General features: G+C 31.8%; 1 protein-coding gene across 1 annotated transcript; it reads left to right on the top strand.

Annotated features, from left to right (window-relative positions):
* The first annotated feature begins 1,295 nt into the window (after positions 1 to 1,295).
* On the top strand, positions 1,296 to 16,031 carry LOC115434153 (OX-2 membrane glycoprotein-like). Its single transcript, XM_030155905.1, has 6 exons — positions 1,296 to 1,440; positions 3,286 to 3,375; positions 7,491 to 7,745; positions 7,829 to 8,134; positions 15,280 to 15,370; positions 15,646 to 16,031. Exons 1-6 carry the CDS (start codon positions 1,401 to 1,403, stop codon positions 15,680 to 15,682), a joined length of 819 nt encoding a protein of 272 aa, XP_030011765.1. The 5' UTR covers positions 1,296 to 1,400; the 3' UTR covers positions 15,683 to 16,031.
* The last annotated feature ends 4,831 nt before the right edge of the window (positions 16,032 to 20,862 follow it).

Raw genomic sequence — 20,862 nt, 5'->3', positions numbered from 1 at the left:
TTAGTAATGAATTCAACACACTTGCTTTTAACAAGACCTCAGTCTCTAATGGATTTAATCCGTGTTTACATATCAGTCATACCTAGTCTAATATTCACTCAACTCCAGTGTTCCTGAAAATCATCCTGAAATATGGATATGATTTTTTACCAGTCATCAATGTCCAGGAAGTTTAGAACAGGGGCAGATATCTGGCAGAAACACTTGCACCTATTGACTGGAATGCACATTTTACTTCCCCAATCAAAAGACAAAGGAGAACAGATGACTAAAATAATGTCTATATATGAGTGGACTCTAAATAAGAAAAGAAAAGTAAAACAGAATGACTCAAAACCTGTTACAGTTCATTAACCCTTTACAGGACACTCATTGAAATACTCTGAAATTCATCGTTATAACCTTAGCGTGTTATTGGACATTGTCATCTACCTCCTCGTCGGTTACCGTAACAACAGTCTCCCTCTTATTGCCATAAAACATCTGAGCAGCACTTGCTAAAAAAAAAAAAAAAAAAAAGTAAATACATGCAATAAAACAACTGTTATAAGGTCATAAACTGACAAAAATCCCCCATATTCACTATTTACACCTTCTACATGTCTATAAAATCTGTCTGAATCACTGTTTAGTTTTATAAAAACATACATGCCCAATGAGGCACGGGATAGAACCCATATTTAATGTTTAGGGAAATGACCTGATAAAACATTAAGTTTCTGATTAGCCCCTGGTGAATGCTGTGTCTTAACCCTATGTGGGGCAAGTGACTATTTTTGGTCATTTCTGCATACATTACAACATAATACATATGTTGACACGTGTCTGGATCAGCACTTATGTTGTTTAAATGTTCTAAAAGTGATGTTCTAATGTTATAAAATGCATGTTCCTTTCATATTACATGTGTATTTCTTGTTTTTTTTTTAAATATACTTTGATTTTTTTTTTTTTTTTTTTTTTTTTTTGCCACTTATGGGTAAGGGACTAAATATGGTAACTTCATTACCCTTGATTTTCTACATAACGATAAAATATTTTGAAAAATGTCACAAAAGTAATTAAGTCTTGTTATACCTCCAAAAACACACTAAGGTTTAAATGTTGAATTTCAGAGTGTTTCTATAAGTGAACTATAAAGGGTTAACGTATAATTTTCCATATTAAACTGTTACAGAAAAGAAAAAGATAGTTTCAGTTTCAATAATACGGAAGATGATGCTGGTGATACAACATATATACTGCATGAGTGCACAGTTTAAAGCTCCATGTAAGTGCTGATGAGTGTTGTGATGTCTTTATTCCAGAAAGCCCCATAGTTACACTTTCACATTTGGAGAGGAGTATAAGAGGAGTCACCAAACACAAAACTGAAAGTGTTCTCTGTCCTGCTGAGAAGGATGTGGCTCACAGTCATATTCACTTTACTGCTTTTTAAAGGTAAGTGAGAACACTTCCCTTTACATTCAGTGTAGGTTTTCTTCTATATTTATTTGGTAATTTACTGAATCTTCATTGTATTAACTGTACTGATATAAGGCATGTTTAAAATAACAGCAATAACAGTAATAATCTCAAAGTAATTCAATAATTCCATAATACATTTATTTAATGCTGCTGAAATATGTTATTTATGATTGAAAATATTATTGATATTAACCCTTTCATGCGTAGTGGCCACTCCAGTGGACAGTTATTCTACGGCTGTTCTATTGTTTATTCATGGGTTTTGTTGTTTTAGTTCCATATCAGGACTCTTATGCATCATCCAAAACACTGCAATTCATACAATTACTGCAACTTTGCTGTTCTTGATAAACCTGATCTGCAGTGACATGTTTTAGTGGAAATCAATCGCTAATTGGTATTGGACTGTAATTAACAAACAAATTATTATTATTATTATTATTATTATTATTATTATTATTATTATTATTATTATTATTATTATTATTGCATATCCTCCTGAGACCCAGCAATGCATTTTGTCCTCTGTAGGGGACAAAAGTTTGACAGTTTTACTTTAAAAATGCTGTCCATTATAAAGTGCATTCCATTAACCCTTTCATGCATGGTGGTCAATACAGTTCACAGCTGATCAAAGGTGTTTTCTTGTATATTTATGGATTTGTTATTTTGTTATTTTGTGCATCATCCCTGCAATTCATATCATTACTGCAACTTTGCTGTTCTAGATAAACCTGATCTGCAGTAACATGTTTGAGTGTAAAAAAAAAGGCTAATTGTTACTAGACTGAAATAAACAGCTTGTTTTGTTTGTTTTTTAAACAAAAATTGCTTGTTTGTTTGTTTTTTGTTTGTTTGTTTGTTTTTTTGCATATTATCTCCATGCAGGTATGTTAAAATGTGAGAAAACATCAGATTAGCAGCATTAAAAATGTTTTTTTGTTTTGTTTTGTTTTGTTTTGTTTTCTCATAGTATATCAGTAAATACATGTTTCTTTGCTTCTAAAATTAAACGCATGGTGTTCAGCTGAGTGAATATTTTTGTAATTCCATGAAAATAGGTTCATCATTTTATTTTTATTTTTTTTTTTTCTCATGCCTAAAGAGGAATAAAAACACTTTGGAAAAAAAATCTTGATTAAGGCTCTCTTAATTCGTGCATGAAAGGGTTAAAAAAAATCAATCAATAAATAAAAATAGTTTTAAAAATGTATCTGAAAAAACTGTTGCATTATGCAATTTCCAATCAAGACAATTTTTTAATGTAAAAAAGCTAAAACTGTCCATTTTCTGGGTCTCAGGAGGATTTTATCTCCATGAAATGAGTAATAACTAATATTAGAGTGTGATAAAATGTGAGAAAACAGTAGCAATTTAGCAATTAGTGGCATAAAAAATGTTTTTATTTCATAGTTTTCACACAGTATATCACTTTCTGATGATGATTTTTATATAAATGTTTCTTTGCTTCAAAACTTAAATGCATGGTGTCCAGCTGAGTGGACATTTTTGTAACTCCATGAAAAATACGTTCATTTAAAAAAAAAAAAAAAAAAAAAAAAAAAATCAATTGCATTGTTTTTTTCATGCCTAAAGAGGAACAAAAACACTCAAGAAAAAAAAATATTGACTAAGGTTCTCATAATTCATGAAAGGGTTAAATTTAAATAGTAATAATATTTTTTTTGTTTGTTTATTTTTTCATTGATACTCCTCAGCCTCATTTGTATTTGTGTATCTTCTTTTTATCTACTGTACACACATTATTACTGAATATTCAGCCTGTGTTATATTGGTCACAAATGCTTTTATTTTTAGCTTCAGCCGCACGTATCAGTGGTGGCGGTTCTGAAACAGCTGTTTATGGAGGAGAGGCTAATTACAGATGCACACTGGACAACCCGACAGGTAAGAAATAACATGTTTACTGTGGATGGATGGATCTATATATGTATAGATATGTAGGTTTGAAGGGTTAAACAGCAAAGGGAATGCTTAGACCAAAGTATACAAACCTTAACCATGCCCTAAAAGTAAAAATTGTGTTTGGGGTGTAGCAACATAATTTTTGAAAACCTTAGACACGTTATAATTATTGGGGGAAAAAAGCATTTCTCTTTAACCCATAAAGATTCAAAACCATCTCCTGTTGATCCACTAATCCTATCAATCCATGGTGTAAAATACAGTTTGTTGTCTTTTCATGGTCATCAGATATGACCCATTTGGATGCTCAGAGGCTCTGTAGTTACCATGGAAACACTGTCATCTTCTACAACATTGATTCACCACTAAAACCCATGGAGCTGGATCAATGACAGTGGATAAAATGAACAAAAATGAATAAAAACCTACAGAATAATAAAGAATGTGGAAAAATTATCCCAAAAAAATAAAGTTAAAAAAAATGAAACAATAAGCAACAAAATGAACAAAAAGAGCCAAAGTAATGAACAAAAATGATTAACAAATCAACAGAATTATAAGTAACATCAACAAAATAGGCCACAAACTGAACTAATTTGAAGAAAAACATAAAACAGGGCAACAAAATGAAGAAAAACAAGAAACATAATAAATTACATTAACAAAATCATTTAAAGCGAATAAGAACATTTACAAAATAATAAATAAAAATCAGGGAAAACATGGACAAAATGTTCAGTTTTCTGATAAAATATCCTTCAACTTTAATGTGAGTTTTAACGAATATCTACATGATGAGTCAATTAAATATAGGAAAATAGGGGATTTTTACTTTAAAATGTCAAATACAGAGCATAATATTACAATAAATGGTGATAAATCGCTAAAGTAAAGGTTAAAAGTAGAGACAAATGTACTGGGGAAGTGACACAAAAGTAGGTCTGGGCCTTTATGGGTTCATATTCGACACAACTCAGGGAAAGAAGAGAAGTTAATGAGCTGGGGTGACTTCAAGTTCGTATGCGACATGTAAACTGATATTTCCTGGTTTGTTTGCCAGTGAAGGCGTTGTTTGTGAGGTGAATGAGGTGGCGTCAGGTCCTGATGGAAGGGATCCACATTCATGTACAAATGAGAATGTTTGTGTTGGCTGCACACAGAGGTGTGTGTTATTTGATTCAAAATGGGTCGTCAGAATTGGAGTTGAACACATTTTAGTTTTTCTTTTTTTTTTTCTTTTTTTTTTACCTGAAAGCTAGGTTTTTATCCTCAAATAGTTCATCTTATTTAACCCATAAAGACCCAGTGCTGCTTTTGTGTCACTTCCCAAATGAATTTTTCTCTCTATTTAAGCTTTCCTGAGGGATTTATCACTGTATGTTGTGATATAATTCTCTATATTTTGCATTTTCTCATTGAATTTCAGGTATTTTTCTGTATTTAATTCACTGATCATGTAGATGTTCATAAAAGCTCAGGTTAAAGTTGATCAGAAATGTAGAAAACTTTTTTGTTAAATATATCATTAACTGATTTAATTCACTGACATTGATCCAACTCTGTGGGTTTTACTGGAGAATCGGTGTTGTAGAAGAAGACATTTTATTGCCTATTTTATTCTTTTTTCTTCCATCATCTTCAGTTTGTGGCTAATTTTGTTCATGTTACTCATTATTTTGTGGATTTCTTATTCATTTTTGTTCATTTTATTAATAACTTTGCCTCTTTTTGTTCATTTTGTTGCATATTTTTTATCTTTTTTTTTTTACTTTGTTTTAAAACATTTTTTGCTCGTATTTTCCACATAATGTATTATTTCAAAGGTTTTTTTTTTTAGTTAATTTTTGTTCATTTTATTAAATTACTTTGCCTGTTTTTGTTAATTTTGTTGCTTATTTTTTCCACATTATTTATTATTTCGTAGGTTTTTTATTCATTTTTGTTTATTTTATTAATTACTTTGCCTCTTTTTGTTCATTTTGTTGCGTATTTTTATCTTTTTTTTTTTACTTTGTTTTGGAACATTTTTTAGCTTATTTTTTCCCATTATTTATAATTTCATACGCTCTTTTTTTTTTATTCATTTTTGCTCATTTTATTAAGTTCTTTGCCTCTTTTTGTTCATTTTATTGCTTATTTTTTGTTCTTTTTCTTCACTTTGTTGTAGAACATTTTTTCCTTATTTTTTCCACATTATTTATTATTTCTTAGGTTTTTTATTCATTTTTGTTCATTTTATTAATTTCTTTGCCTCTTTTTGTTCATTTTTTTTTTTTGCTTATTTTTTCCACATTATTTATTATTTCTTAGGTTTTTTTAATTCATTTTTGTTCATTTTATTAATTTTTTTGCCTCTTTTTGTTCATTTTATTGCTTATTTTTTGTTCTTTTTTCTTCACTTTGTTTTAGAACATTTTTTCCTTATTTTTTCCACATTATTTATTATTTCTTAGGTTTTTTATTCATTTTTGTTCATTTTATTAATTTCTTTGCCTCTTTTTGTTCATTTTATTGCTTATTTTTTGTTCTTTTCTTTACTTTGTTTTACAACATTTTGTTGCTTATTTTTTCCACATTATTTATTATTTCATAGGTTTTTATTCATTTTTGTTCATTTTATTAATTTCTTTGCCTCTTTTTGTTAATTTTGTTGCGCATTTTTTGTTCTTTTTTTCTTTACTTTGTTTTAGAACATTTTGTTGCTTATTTTTTCCACATTATTTTCACACACATTTTGCTTATATCATGTTAATACTGTCGAATGAGTTTATTCTAATTCGGTAGAGGCCTATTTTGTTCATTGCTCTGGCTTGAAGTCTAAGGACAGGTGTGAGTATTGAAAACGTTATTATGTTAATTTATTTGATGATGAGAACGTGGGGTGGGATTAAATAAGTTTTTCTTCTTCCCACTCCTTTTCAAATGTAGATAAATGATTTTGGGACGTTGAATTTGCATGTATTCTGTAAATGCTCGAAATACACAAATAAAATGAAAAAACAAAACATTATTTATAGGGATGTCCGATATTGGCTTTTTTGCCAAAAACCGATATGCCGATATTGTCCAACGCTTAATTTCCGATTCAGATATTTACTGATACTGCTGCCAATATATGTGGGATATTAAACTAATTTTAGGTGACATCACATATCTCCTGTCATGGAATGAACACATCATGCCTAATTTTACTGTGATGCCCCATTGGATGCATTCTCAAATGCAACAAGGCTTTTAAAATGTAAACACTGTCTGTGCAAAGAATACATACTTCAACTTAAGTTGTGGAAAAAATGCCATATTTATTTATTTTCTCTCCCTCCCTCCATGAGTCTATTACAGTGTGGCAACTCTACTGTACAATTTTGAAAACTGCACATTTCTTTCAGCTACAAACAGTGCTTCATTTACGCGTCAGTAAATGCCGTAAATGTCAAGGCATTATTTTATCGGTTTTAATGATAGGCAAAAAAAACGATAACGATATTCACCGATATTACATTTTTATGCCAATATCGGGGCAATAATATCGGTGGGAAGATATTATCGGACATCCCTAATTATTTATTATTTTGCAGATTTTTTATCCACTTTTTGATCATTTTATTAATTACTTTGCTTCTTTTTGTCCATTTTGTTGCTCTTTTTTTCTTATTTTACTTTGTTATAGAACATATTTTTGCTTATTTTTTCCACATTATTTATTATTTCAGAGTTTTTTAATCATTTTTGTTTCGTTTATCCACTCTCATTGATACAACTCCATGGGTTTTTATTACAAATTACAAATTTATTACAAATTACAAATCTGTTTTACTGATGAATCGATGTTGTAGAAGATGACAGAAGTTCACTACAGAGCCTCTGAACGTCCGAATGGGTCATATCTGATGAGCATGAAAAGATTACAAACTGTATTTTTTTTTTTTTTAACCAGTTACTTATATGTATTGATAGGATTCGACATTACCAGTAGATGGTTTCAGAGTCGGTGGCTGTTTGGGTCTCAGTGGGTTAACAGAAGAAGCCTCATATTGCAGCTGTAATCTGCTTTTATGCTGATAGTGTTGAACCATGACCATGTGACTCCCTTCCAGGTGTGCTCCAGGTGACGTGGCAGAGGCTGTTTAAAGGTGACGACTCTATAGAGAACATGGCGACCTACAGCAATCGTTTTGGACAACAAGTAAACGAACCGTACAAGGGAAAAGTTGTATTTACAGAGGCGTCTCTCAGCTCTACATCTATTACAGTGAAGAATCTCACATGGGCGGATGAAAGTTGTTATATTTGTTCGTTCAACGCTTATCCTGAAGGGTCCAAAAGCTGGCCAACTTGTCTCACAGTGCAAGGTAAATTTCCAGAGGTCATATATAGAGAAAAAGGAAACTCCTAGACTTATGTGGGATGTCTGAATAATGACTGTCTATCATAGGAATATCTGAGGTGAAAACACAAGCGCGTGAAGAAGACCCTGGTGTTGTGTTTAGCTGCTCGGCCACGGGTAAACCGGCTCCGACCATCGACTGGGACATTTCAGCCGGAGCCGTCACCATCAACCAATCAGAGACAAGCGTTCTAAAAAACAGCGATCGCACATTAACCAGCAGCCGTAACATCACACTGCGACTACCTCCAGAATGGAACGGACATGTGGACTGTGTGCTGAACCAAGACCAGAGGGGACGACAGCAGCAACGTATCCCCTTTACACAAACTAAGGAAAAGAACAAAAACAAAGGCAAGATTTAACATCACTTAAGAACAACCAATGTACTTTTTCTGTCTCTGTTTTAGCTGGAGGTTTGTGCAGGCTTACAGTTTTTTTTTTTGTTTTTTTTTTTATTGATCCAGCAACAGCAGGAGTTTGACAGTTTTAACTGGGTTTTCCAGCTGCTAATGTTCTGTCCCATAAAGACCCAGAGCTCCTTATGTGGCAGTTCCAAAATATTTGTTTTTCTCCATATTTAACTTTTCTAAAGCCATTTATCACCATTTATTTTATTATCCTCTGTATTTTGTGTTTTTTCAGTGAAAATCATCTATTTTACTTTTTTTTTTCTTCTTCTTCTTTTATGGGCTCAGCTGTCTGTACCGATAAGGCAGCAGCCGACACCAACTGTACTCCCAGTCATCATTCCCCATTTTTCTAACACCTTTGCTTGTGTATCCTCTTTTATTTGGACATTTTACCAGGGAGTATCCCACACTACTTTTTTTTTTTTTCCCTACTCGTCTTGTCCAGCGTCCTAACAGCAGAATGGTAGTCTGGTTCCTTTTGGTGCTGAACAAATTTGCTTTGCCCAGGGTAACTTCATAAAGTATATGAAGCGCCCTTGATATTCTACTGTGTTTATTATGAGTTTTGTTGAACCACATTTCGATGCCGGACCTGACATGGGGGGTGGGGGTGGGGGTGTAGAAGAAGGGGAGAGAACAAGAGACAAGAAGGTGGTGAAGACCCTCACAAGAAAGTATCAACAATACAAACAGCAACAACCATGGAGACAATTATAATGGTGACAATAACTACAACCAGAACTGAGTAAACTGGGCAGAAGAGAGAGAGAGAAAAAAAAAAAAAAAAAAAAAACCCACAATTTTACTTTATTTTATTTTACTATATTTAACCCCTTTAGCCCTATCAGCCCGCCCACAAGTCGAAAAAATTATATTAACCCTTTCATGCATACTGGTCACTCCAGTGGACAGTTCTTCTCCAGCTGTTCTCTTGTATATTCACGGTTTTTGTTGTTTTAGTTCCATATCAGCCAACACAGTGGACGCTTATACCCCATCCTATACACCACAGGTGTCAAACATGCGGCCCGGGGGCCAAAACCGGCCCTCCAAAGGGTCCAATCCGGCCCGCGGGATGAATTTGTGAAAAATTGTAAAAATTACACTGAAGATATTAACGATTAATGGTGTCAAAATCATTTGTAATTCAGGTTCCACATACAGACACATACAGTCCAATTAGATTTCAAGTGGGTCAGAACCAGTAAAATATTATCATAATAACCTATAAATAATGACAACACCAAATTTTCTCTTTGTTTTTTGGTGTAAAAAAAGTAAAATTACATGAAAATGTTTACATTACCAAACTATACATTTACAAAAAATGTGAATAACCTGAACAAATATGAACAAACGGAAATGTGTTAAGAAAAGTAAATACAATTTTACCAATATTCTGCTTGTTACTAAATGTTTTGTGCGATTGTAACGCACAAGTGTAAATGATAAACTGATAAACCGAAGTGTAATATTGTTAAAATTGCATTTGTTTTTCTTAAGACAATTCAAGTTGTTCATGTTATTCAGATTTTGAAGGAAACTTTCTAGATGTAAACCTGATCATAATAGAATTTTACTTTTTTTTACTGTTATTATTTTACTGGTCCGGCCCACTTGAGATCAAATTGGGCTGAATGTGGCCCCCGAACTAAAATGAGTTTGACACCCTTTAAACTTTCCTGTTCTTAATAAACCTTATCTGCAATAACATGTTTAAGTGTAAATCAATTGCGAATTGTTATAAGACTGTAATTAACATTTTTTTAAAAACAGTTTATTTTTTTCATCTTATCTCCATGAAGTGAGTGATAACTAGTATTAGAGGATGGTAAAAAGTGAGAAAACATCAGATTAGCTGCTTGAAAAATGTTTTCATTTCATAGTTTTCACTTTCTGATGATGGGTTTTAAATGTTTCTTTGCTTCAAAAATGAAACACATGTTGTCCAGCTGAAGGGACATTTTTGTAACTCCATGAAAAATAGTTTCATAAAAAAAAAAAGTCAATCGCATTGGGGTTTTTTTATGCCTAAAGAGGAATAAAAACACTCATATCTTGACTAAGGTTCTCATAATTCATGCATGAAAGGGTTAATATTCATCTACTATAAAAACATAATAAATCAGGACAATGGATGTTTTTTTCAACTTTTGCTCAAAGTTTAGACCCTAATGTTAATAAAAGTACATCAAAAGTGTATTTTAGTGCAAACTTTAATGTTCAAACATGATTTTTAATCTTTGTGGGGTGAAATATATGCTATTAAAAATCTCCGACACGAACAATTAACCCTTTCATGCATGAATTATGAGAACCTTAATCAAGATTTTTTTTTCTTGAGTATTTTTATTCCTCTTTAGGCATGAAAAAAAAACAATGTGATTTTTTTTTTTTTTTTTTTTTTTTTTTAAATCAACCTGTTTTTCATGGAGTTACAAAAATGTCCACTCAGCTACACCATGAATTTTATTCTTGAAGCAAAGAAACATGTATTTAAAACCCAATATCATCAAGTGATATGAAAACAGTGAAATGCAACCATGTTTAAAGCAGCTAATCTGATGTTTTCTCACATTTGATCATATTCTAATACTAGTTATTACTCACTTCATGGAAATAATATGCAAAAAATAAATATTAACAATTGATTTCCGCTCAAGAACCAATCAAGAACAGTAAAGTTACAATAATGGTATGAATTGCAGTTTATGAGATGATGTATAAGTGTCCACTGTGTTGGTTGATATGGAACTAAAATAACAAAACCCATGAATATACAAGAGTAAAGCTGTAGAGTAACTGTCCACTGTAGTGACCACTATGCATGAAAGGGTTAATTTATGCATATCATCGTCAATCCAGCCGAAAAAAAAAACAGGCGAGGATAAAAAATTCTAATTTCTCTTTTAGTTTGTTACAGTTTACTCAGGCATAGTAATAGATACAATATTTTAGACAATGGGAATAGATTCTGTGAGGTCTCTAAATGTCCACAGACACCAAGAACATCCATATGAACCTTATTATTATAAGTATTATAAGGAATTCTTCATTTACTTTGGGTATGTCTTTTTAGGCGTTTTTCCCCTGAAAATATGGTCAGGGTTAAACAGGTTAATTTACTTATAATGTGGATGTTCACAGAGGCTCAAATTAAAGTTGAGGGTTATTGTATCAAAAACAGAGAAAACTGAAGAAAAAGTGACTTTTTTGGTCAAATCTGTCATTAACTGAACATAAACCCAGTGTGTCCGTCCACTGTCATTGATCCAACTCCATGTTGTTGGTTTTTTTCCATTTTGTTCATTTCATTTCTTATTTTATTTGTTCATTTAGTTGTGTTTTTTTAATTTCTTTTTTTTTCAAATTTCTTCAGTTCGGGTCTCATTTTGTTCAAGTTACTTGTCATATTGTTGATTTATTATTCTGTTTTTGTTCCTTTTATTCATTATCTTGGCTGTTTTTGTTCATTTTGTTGCTTTTTTTTTTTTTTTTTTACTTAATATTAGTCTATTTTTTTGCTTCCTTTATTATTCTGTACTTTTTTATGCTTTTTTGTTCATTTTATTTAATATGCATAAACCCAGTGTCTCCATCCACTGTCATTGATCCAACTCAATGGGTTTTACTGGTGAATCAATGTTGTAGAAGATGATGGTGTTTCCATGTTCACTACTGAGCCTCTGAACGTCCAGATGGGTCACATCTGATGACCATGAAAAGATGACAAACTGTATTTTACACCAATTATTTACATGGATTGATAGAATTACTAGATCAGCAGGTATTAAACATCTTAGATCAGTGGATGGCTTAGATCAGTGGTGGAGGTTTGGGTCTTATGGGTTTAAACTCCCCATTACTCCCATATTATATATTTCACTTTATTATACATTGTATATCATAATACATTTTCCATAATCATATAATTTACTATACATTATATTCATTACTCCTTCAATGAGAGGATAGACTCAGACCACTGGTTTGCCAAAAAAAAAAAAAGAGAAGAACCACATTATCTCCACAAATCCAAAGCCCTGGTAACCTCTGGAGTCCTTCTGGAACAGGGGTAGAAGTTATAAGGTTGTTTGGCTTGTCCTTTGGTAGTGCTGAGGACAGGGTTCTGTGATGGTGCATTTATAAAATAAAACAGTAAAGAAATTGTTTTGGGGCAACATGCAAATGAGGGAGCACTTCGTAAAAGTTACCCGTCATAGTTCACTCACAGAAATATTCTGAAATTCAAAATTTCAGCTTTCATGTGTTATTGGAGGACATAACAAGACTTTATTACATATTTGAAATTTTTCTACATTTTTTATTGTCATTTACAAAATCAAAGGCAGTGAAGTGACCATATTTGGTTCCTTACCCATAAATTAGTGATGTGCGGATTGAGACATCGATACAGTTTTGCCATATTTATTGAATCTAACTCTACGTTTAAATAGCCTTGTTTCTCCAAATGATTTTAAATGGAGGGTGGCACCACAGTGCCCCCTACAGACCAGCTGTCACTGCCCCAGACCGAGGTGTGGACTGAACAGCTGGTCTTTGGTCCAAATTAAAGGACTTTAGACAGTTACACCAAACGAAGAAGATTAGATTAGATTAGATTAGATTAGATTAGATTAGATTACATTACATTACATTACATTACATTACATTAGATTAGATTAGATTAGATTAGATTAGATTAGATTAGACAGAACTTTATTGATACTTGGGGCAGAACCCTCAGGAAATTGATGTTCCAATAGCAGCACAAACACCAAATAAACACACAAGAAAAACCAGAAGAAAATAACAAAATAATGAAATAAATAAAAAACAAAAAAATGAAATAAAATAAAATAACTACAAACTAGAAGCACTCGGAGAGCGCAGACCTCCGCCAAGGCTGATCAGTGGCCCCCCCTGTGGGCCCCCCCACCCCCAATCACCACCAAAATTTAATCATTTCTTCCTTATCCCATTTCCAACAAACCCTGAAAATTTCATCCAAATCTGTCCATAACTTCTTGAGTTATGTTGCACACTAACGGACAGACAAACAAACAAACAAACAAACAAACAAACAAACAAACAAACAGACAAACAAACAAACCCTGGCAAAAACATAACCTCATTGGCGGAGGTAAAAATGAGGAGGGAAAAACTGCAATTACACATTAGAAAGTACTAGTACATATAACTGGCAAAGTATTATTGTTATTATTATTATTATTATTATTATTATTATTATTATTATTATTATTATTATTTCAGTCAATTTATGTTCTCAGAGTTATTAAAGTCATGATCTAATAATAATAATAATAATAATTATTATTATTATTATTATTATTATTATTATTATTATTATTATTATTATTATTATTATTATTGTGTGTGTGAGTGTGTTGTGAGTAATGATAGAAGTGTAAGTGCAGTGACTCTGTACTTTCCCACATCCATATCTGTTTGAATTCATTAGAAGATGACCTGCTCATGGAGTGGTGTCAGTACCTGAGAAAAGAACAGTGTGAAGTTTCCTGAGAATGATGGCCCTTTCCACGTGCTGAAATCAGAATAAAACAATTCTAAAAGGATGGGTGTGGTTCAGCTGTAGCCTACCAACCCGCTCTTTACTTCATGCAGTTTAGATATTCATACCAGATGATGACTCATCCTTTGTTCTTATGTCCTTTACTCAAGCAGAAATTCAAGGGAATTGTTCACCCCTTTGTTCATTTCCTTAGAGAAGAACAAGGAACCAGTTTGAGATAAGACAGTGTTGACTGAAACAGTAAACAGGAGGTCTAATGAATGCATGAATGAATACGTATCTACCAGTGCAGACTGTAAACACAGTGTCAGTGTGAGTCAGCTGAGACGGGGGTGAGTCCACAGTTTCAGTTCCATTTCCTTCATATTAGGAGGACTCTAAGTTTCATGTTGAGGAAAAACCCCTCTGTGACGTTCACTTTGTTGAAGTTTGGGAAGTTACGTGACAGTATTCCCCACCCTCCATAGGGAAATGACAGCGACAGAATAGAATAGAATAGAATAGAATAGAATAGAATAGAATAGAATAGAATAGAATAGAATAGAATAGAATAGATCTTTACTGTCACTATCATGGGAACAATGAAAATTTGTATGGCAACAAAAACAATTAGCGCAAAAAAAGGACTGAATAAAAAAAATATCACACAAATACTGAAAAATGTAAGGAATGAATGAAAGCTAGAAGATAAATGATTAAAAATACATATACTACTAAAGTACTACAAAAACTACTGATATATACAAAAAGTTAACTCTATACAGATGAGAAATATATACAATAAATAAGGATATATACAGGCAATATAGGCTATATACAGATAAAATAGTATATATACAGGCGATATAGGATATATACATATAATATAGGATATATACATGTAAAATAAGATATATAAAGGCGATATAGGATATATACATGTAAAATAGGATATATACAGGCGATATAGGATATATACAGGTAATATAGGATATATACATGTAAAATAAGATATATACAGGCAATATAGGATATATTCATGTAAAATAGGATATATACAGGCGATATAGGATATATACAGGTAATATAGGATATATACATGTAAAATAGGATATATACAGGCGATATAGGATATATACATGTAATATAGGATATATACATGTAAAATAAGATATATACAGGCGATATAGGATATATACATGTAAAATAGGATATATACAGGCGATATAGGATATATACAGGTAATATAGGATATATACATGTAAAATAGGATATATACAGGTGATATAGGATATATACATGTAAAATAGGATATATACAGGCGATATAGGTTATATACAGGTAATATAGGATATATACAGGTAATATAGGTTATATACAGGTAATATAGGATATATACAGGTAATATAGGATACAGGTAATATAGGATATATACAGGTAATATAGGATATATACAGGTAATATAGGATATATACAGGTAATATAGGATATATACAGGTAATATAGGTAACAAACCAATAAATAATAAATCAACTCTGTTTTGTTTTCAATAGAACAACCACTTCTTGTATGGATCGTCCTTCCCATCATGTTTGTTGTGTTTCTTCTCGCCATTGCTGTTGTGGCTAAGATCAGGAAAAAAAGGTGAGAGAAGCCATTTGTTTGCTTGTAAATACATGTAAAACACAAATGAGCTGATTTTTTCTGCAATGATTTAATAAACAAATTACATCAAGTAATTAAGTTTTATATTTGCAAACTGAATCATGACGCATCAAACGTTTTGTTTGTTAGATTCTGCTGGGAATGTAGTTACATAAGCTCTGTGTGTGACAAGAGTTCATTCCAGTGGTACGTTGTGTAATCAGTGTTGTGGCTGTCATATAATACTGAAACTTCCTCTTCTATTTTCCTGGCAGGACAAAAGCTGATGGAGGAACTGGTAATATGTTATGAGTCCAGTGGTTTTACCCTCATCTGTCTTTCACTGTGGTCATTGTGGACATTCAAGCACGCAAACAGTGTGATAAAGAAATGTCATTATTTCAACAATTCAAAAGATCCATCAAAATAGGAAACTTTTCAATGCACTTTTTTGCACTTTATCTTTGCTAAAAAAGCTGAATTTCATGCAGGTGAAACATAAATGTAGAATGTGAACATGATGCAGCATAAATGACCACTTATATATTCTATTTATAATATTATTTTATTGGAGCTGTGACTAACAGTGACTTCAAAGTAGTGCAATATTCTGGGTTTTCAGCATATACTTCAAGTAGAATAGAAACAGTCATCAGAGGCGGCTTTGAAGAAAGAAGTGATTCAGCTGGAGGAAATGTTGCGTGGATGACAAGCAGGGTGTTAATACCACCCCCTGAGTAAGCATTAAGAAAGAAAGAGTTCAAAAAGTTCACTTAGGAAGAGAAACGAACTGAAAACAAGGAAATACCATGAGGAAGCTATTCACCAGAGGGTCATATAGCACCACCTGGTGTCACTTTTTAATTACTTCACAAATAACACTGGTACAAAACCATGATTAAAAATGAACATTTAACCCATAAAGACCCAATGCTGCTTTAGTGGCAGTTCCCAAATGAATTTTTCCTCTTTTTTTAACCTTTATTAAGTGATTTATCACCATTTACTCTAATATTATTCTCTGTATTTTGCATTTTTAAGTGAAAATCAGGTTTTTTCCTGTATTTAATTCACTGATCATTTAGATGTTCATTAAAGCTCACATTACTGTTGAGGAATATTGTATGAGAAACAGAGAAAACTGAATTTTTTTTTTTTCTTTCTGCAAAATATAGTGTTAACTGAACATAAAAACAAGTGTCTCCATATTCATCCAACACCATTGCTTTTATTGTTTCCATGAATGCAGTCATTATTTTGTTCTTTTTTATGCATTTTACTTATTTTATCTGATTTTGTTCATTTTGTTGCCTCATTAATTCTTTTCTTCGATTTTGTCCAGTTTGTGGCTCATTTTGTTCATGTTACTTATCATTTTGTTGATTTATTATTCAGTATTGTACATTTTATTGGTAAATTTGACAGTTTTTGCTCATTTCTTTTTTTTAAATTTCATTTTCATTCGTTTTTTTTTGCTAATTTCTTTTACGTTATTTAATATTTTATAATTTTTTTCTTATTTCTTTTTGCGCATATTGTTTAATATATTTACAAATACAGTATGTTCATCCACTGTCATTGATCCAACTCAATGGATTTTACTGGTGAATCAATGTTGTAGCAAATTACCGTGTTTCCATGGTAACTACGGAGCCTCTGAACGTCCAAATGGGTCATATCTGATGACAATGAAAACATGACAAACTGTATTTTATAACAATTATTTACATGCATTGATAGGATTAGTGGATTAACAGGTATTAAACATTTTAGATCAGTGAATGACTGTGGTTCCAGTGGATGTTTGGGTCTTTATGGGTTAAGATTGTAATTGTTACATTGAATCTTTAATCGATATTACTCAAATAATAAATGTATATAAGTTTAAATTGCCCATTAAGGGGTGATTTTTCTATGAGCAGATGTAGAAAACCCTCATAAGACTCTCTGAATGTATTATATAGGAAAAAGTTTATGAAAATCAACTCATGGGAACTGATGTAAAATGTTTTTTCAGGTATCTGCCTAACTTTAACGTAGCACATATGCACACTCGTAAAGGACACACATCATTTAGGCCAAATATGTCTGTGAACCTTGGATTGTAGTCGTCATGTCTGCTGATCCAGATGGAGAATGGAGTTCAAAGCAAAGTGCACAGAGATGGATAAAACTATGCTTTAACTTACAGTTTCTCCAACACACGTAATATGTTTTGTTTTGTGTAAATGTGTTAACAATAGTCGCACTTTCATGCATTCTTGCACATGGTTAATGTTTCTGTATGTTGTTGACTTGCAGACACAAATACACACGAGAAACATATACTTTAACATGACTAATTAGGTATATTACCACTTATGATCTGTGTGTTTGTAGACACAATCAAAACCTGTATTCTTGTATTGATATTTATTAACTTATTTTCCTAAATACATGTATGTATCTGTATTTGATGAAAAATTAAAACCTGCATAATGTGTTATATCACTTCTGTGTAATGTTTTTTCATTGTGTTTTTACAGAATAAGGAATAGGCTTAGATCTGATTCAACACATTGAAATATTCCTCATACACACACTCACCTACCCCTTACACACACTTATACTCTTTTGCTTTTATTCTTTGTTTATATTTTGGTTGTACATTGTATATTATTGTTTTATTCCTATTGTCTTTCTTTAAGCTAATGCTGTAATGAGGTGAGATTCATTTTATAAGCCCCGCTGGGTTTTCTGAGCTCACCTGCACAATTTGTTTCTTTGCTTGTCCTGATGTTTGGTTTGTTGTTGTGCTAAACATACAAACACACAAACAATCAAACAAACAATCAAACAAACAAACAAACAAACAAATAAGATGCATGTAAAACAGTATAAAATACAGTTCTATGGTTCTGTCTAATCCACTATCCTGTCAAGTTAGAGACCCTATAGAAACAAACCAAATAATAATAATAATAATAATAATAATAATAATAATAATAATAATAATAATAATAATAATAATAATAATAATAATAATAATAATAATAAAGAAAGAAACAAACCAAATTAGAAAAAAGATTATTATACTCAAACATTGGTGCTGACCAGTAGATCTTATCACGTTTTCTCTAAACCCTTTGGGTCAGTATCATATTTATTACCTCAATGACACCAAAACATGTTTATAATCTTGAGACTTCTTTAGTTTTCTACATTTTTGATGACTCAAAAATCTTAGTAGGTGGACTGAACATCCTCTGTTTCTTCAAAGTAGAGAAATAACTGTCAAATCCTCATTTTATTGATTTTGTTCGAACAGAATCATTACATAAATGTGAAAATTAAATGACAGATAATCTAGTGGTCTAATAAAATGCATGGGTGCATTCCTCTGATTTCAGGTGTTTTCAGACCATTGTAATTAGATCCTTCAGTTTTCTATTTAAATGTATTTACACTAGTGCACTCACTTGTTTTCACGCATATGAAGCTACACATGGAAGTTCTGCTCATCATTAATCTACAGAAAATGGCTTGATTTGCAGCTACACGTGAAGTTTCATGTCCACCATCTCTATCTACTTAAACATCAAATGATTCTTTGTTCTTTCTGTGGTCGACAAGATGAAAATATTAACGAATTATTATTAGGGCAATTTCTTTACTCGTTCAGTGATTTAGTCCATAAATACCATTAGTTTTATATGAGCGTCTCTGATTAAGTCATATATAGTACATATATTTAATAAATGTTGTTGACTTTTCCATTCATTACATGACCTGACTTTAAATATCTCTATCCAATAAAGCAGGTCGTATTCAACTAAAATTTAAAGAGGTCCAGTTAGAGAACATTTCTTAAAGCAAAGGTCCAGGAAAATCCTAATGTCTAACTATTTAAGTGGGATATATTTTTAAGTAGCCTGGTAGTACCTGACTGGCAAATTAAATGAATTCAGTATGATTCAAACACTTTTTGACAATATTTATTGTTGCATAAGACAGAACTGAACATATATGTTTAACTGCAGATATGTACACAGGGTGCTTGTTCTTTATCCAAATAAAAATTCCAAACTTTTTGAAAAGTCCAGTTTTTTCCCCAGACCTTTGTCATTCTTTATGTATTTTTTCTACTTGTGTGCCTACTTTTCTGGCTGAGATTGTACCTGTTGTGTGTAGTAGAAAAGTTCATTTCAATAAATATATGAATGAATGCATAATTCAGAAACATTTTCAAAACGTGAAAATCACAAAAGTGCATAGATATCATACAAATACGTTTCACTAGAATCATTCCAGTACCAGCTGGTTGGCGAAATCATATTGTTTTTATTTGCTTCCCTCATGTATTTCTTATCTTGCAAGATTATGCGCCTTTGATCATACTCTGAAATTCAACTATGAGAGAAACTTTATTAAGACTTTCACACAAAATTCCAGACTTTTCAAGGTCTGGAAAACAGCATATCAAAATTTCATACTTATTTAATACTTTCAAGACCTGCACAAGCACTCTGGTATGTTCCCTCATAAATTAAATAAAAGCAGAGCTGCATTTCAAAATAAGACAAAATAAATGAATGGGGCTGGCCAAGGGAAGGTTAACATCTAGATCTAAAAATACATTCAAAATCACCTTTTGAAGACTTGTATATTTTGAAAGTACATTCCTTCTTGTGCCCAGCACAAGACTTTTTTTTTTTTTTTTTTGAAAAATATTTTAAAAATACTTAGATGGCATTATATTCACCATAAATTCATGTGTGCATTCTTTGTCTGCCAGTGCAATTCTAAGCATAACTTTGATGCTCTTCTATTGGACCTATATTATACTTATGGGTCAATTCAAAAACCTTTTGCTACTTTTACAGTGGTGACAAATATCTAATAAACTGAGATAGATAAATGTTAAAATGTATTAAATTAGTTTATTAAGGTTTGACTTTGTAGATATGCAATGTGTATACTAATAAATATGCTGAATAAATAACTGAAACTTGTAATTCTTTTCCCTTGTCCATCTGTTACCATGATGACTGTGTCCATCCCTTACTGAAACACTGAGTAAAACTCTTGCTATTTCATGACCTTATATACTGAATAAATCCAAACTGTTTACTGTTTGGCAAAACAGACACCCAGAGGACCAACAGTAAAGCTTTTATAGTTTAATGACAATTGGAGCTGCACTTTAAGGCAGGTTTTATAAAGTGGTCAAAAACAGATTTGAATTTTCTGTCCATGTGTACCGAGGGGTTTTTACTTTTTTTAAGACAGAAAATTAGGTTAAAACATTTTTTTCAGTCACATCCAAAAGTGCTCATTATTCCCTGCAAAATGCAGTATCATTCATTTTCTACCTAATAGTTGTGAAGGGGCAAAGAAAAATATAGTAAGGCTGTTCACCTGTTACCACTTAGCCAGCCCCAAATAAATAATACATGTGACAGTTGTGCATGTTTAAATAAAGTGCTTAACTTTATTAATTCTATTATGAAACA

The sequence above is a fragment of the Sphaeramia orbicularis genome, chromosome 2, assembly GCF_902148855.1.
Source record: "Sphaeramia orbicularis chromosome 2, fSphaOr1.1, whole genome shotgun sequence".
Taxonomy (NCBI): Eukaryota; Metazoa; Chordata; class Actinopteri; order Kurtiformes; family Apogonidae; genus Sphaeramia; species Sphaeramia orbicularis.
The sequence above is the reverse complement of the archived record's forward strand: the minus strand, read 5'-3'. Positions and strand labels throughout refer to the sequence as shown.

Coding starts and splice junctions, on each gene's coding strand:
- LOC115434153 (XM_030155905.1), top strand. CDS start 1,401: ATGTGGCTCACAGTCATATTCACTTTACTGCTTTTTAAAG. Junction 7,746..7,828: donor AACTTGTCTCACAGTGCAAG/GTAAATTTCCAG, acceptor TGTCTATCATAG/GAATATCTGAGGTGAAAACA. Junction 8,135..15,279: donor GGAAAAGAACAAAAACAAAG/GCAAGATTTAAC, acceptor TGTTTTCAATAG/AACAACCACTTCTTGTATGG.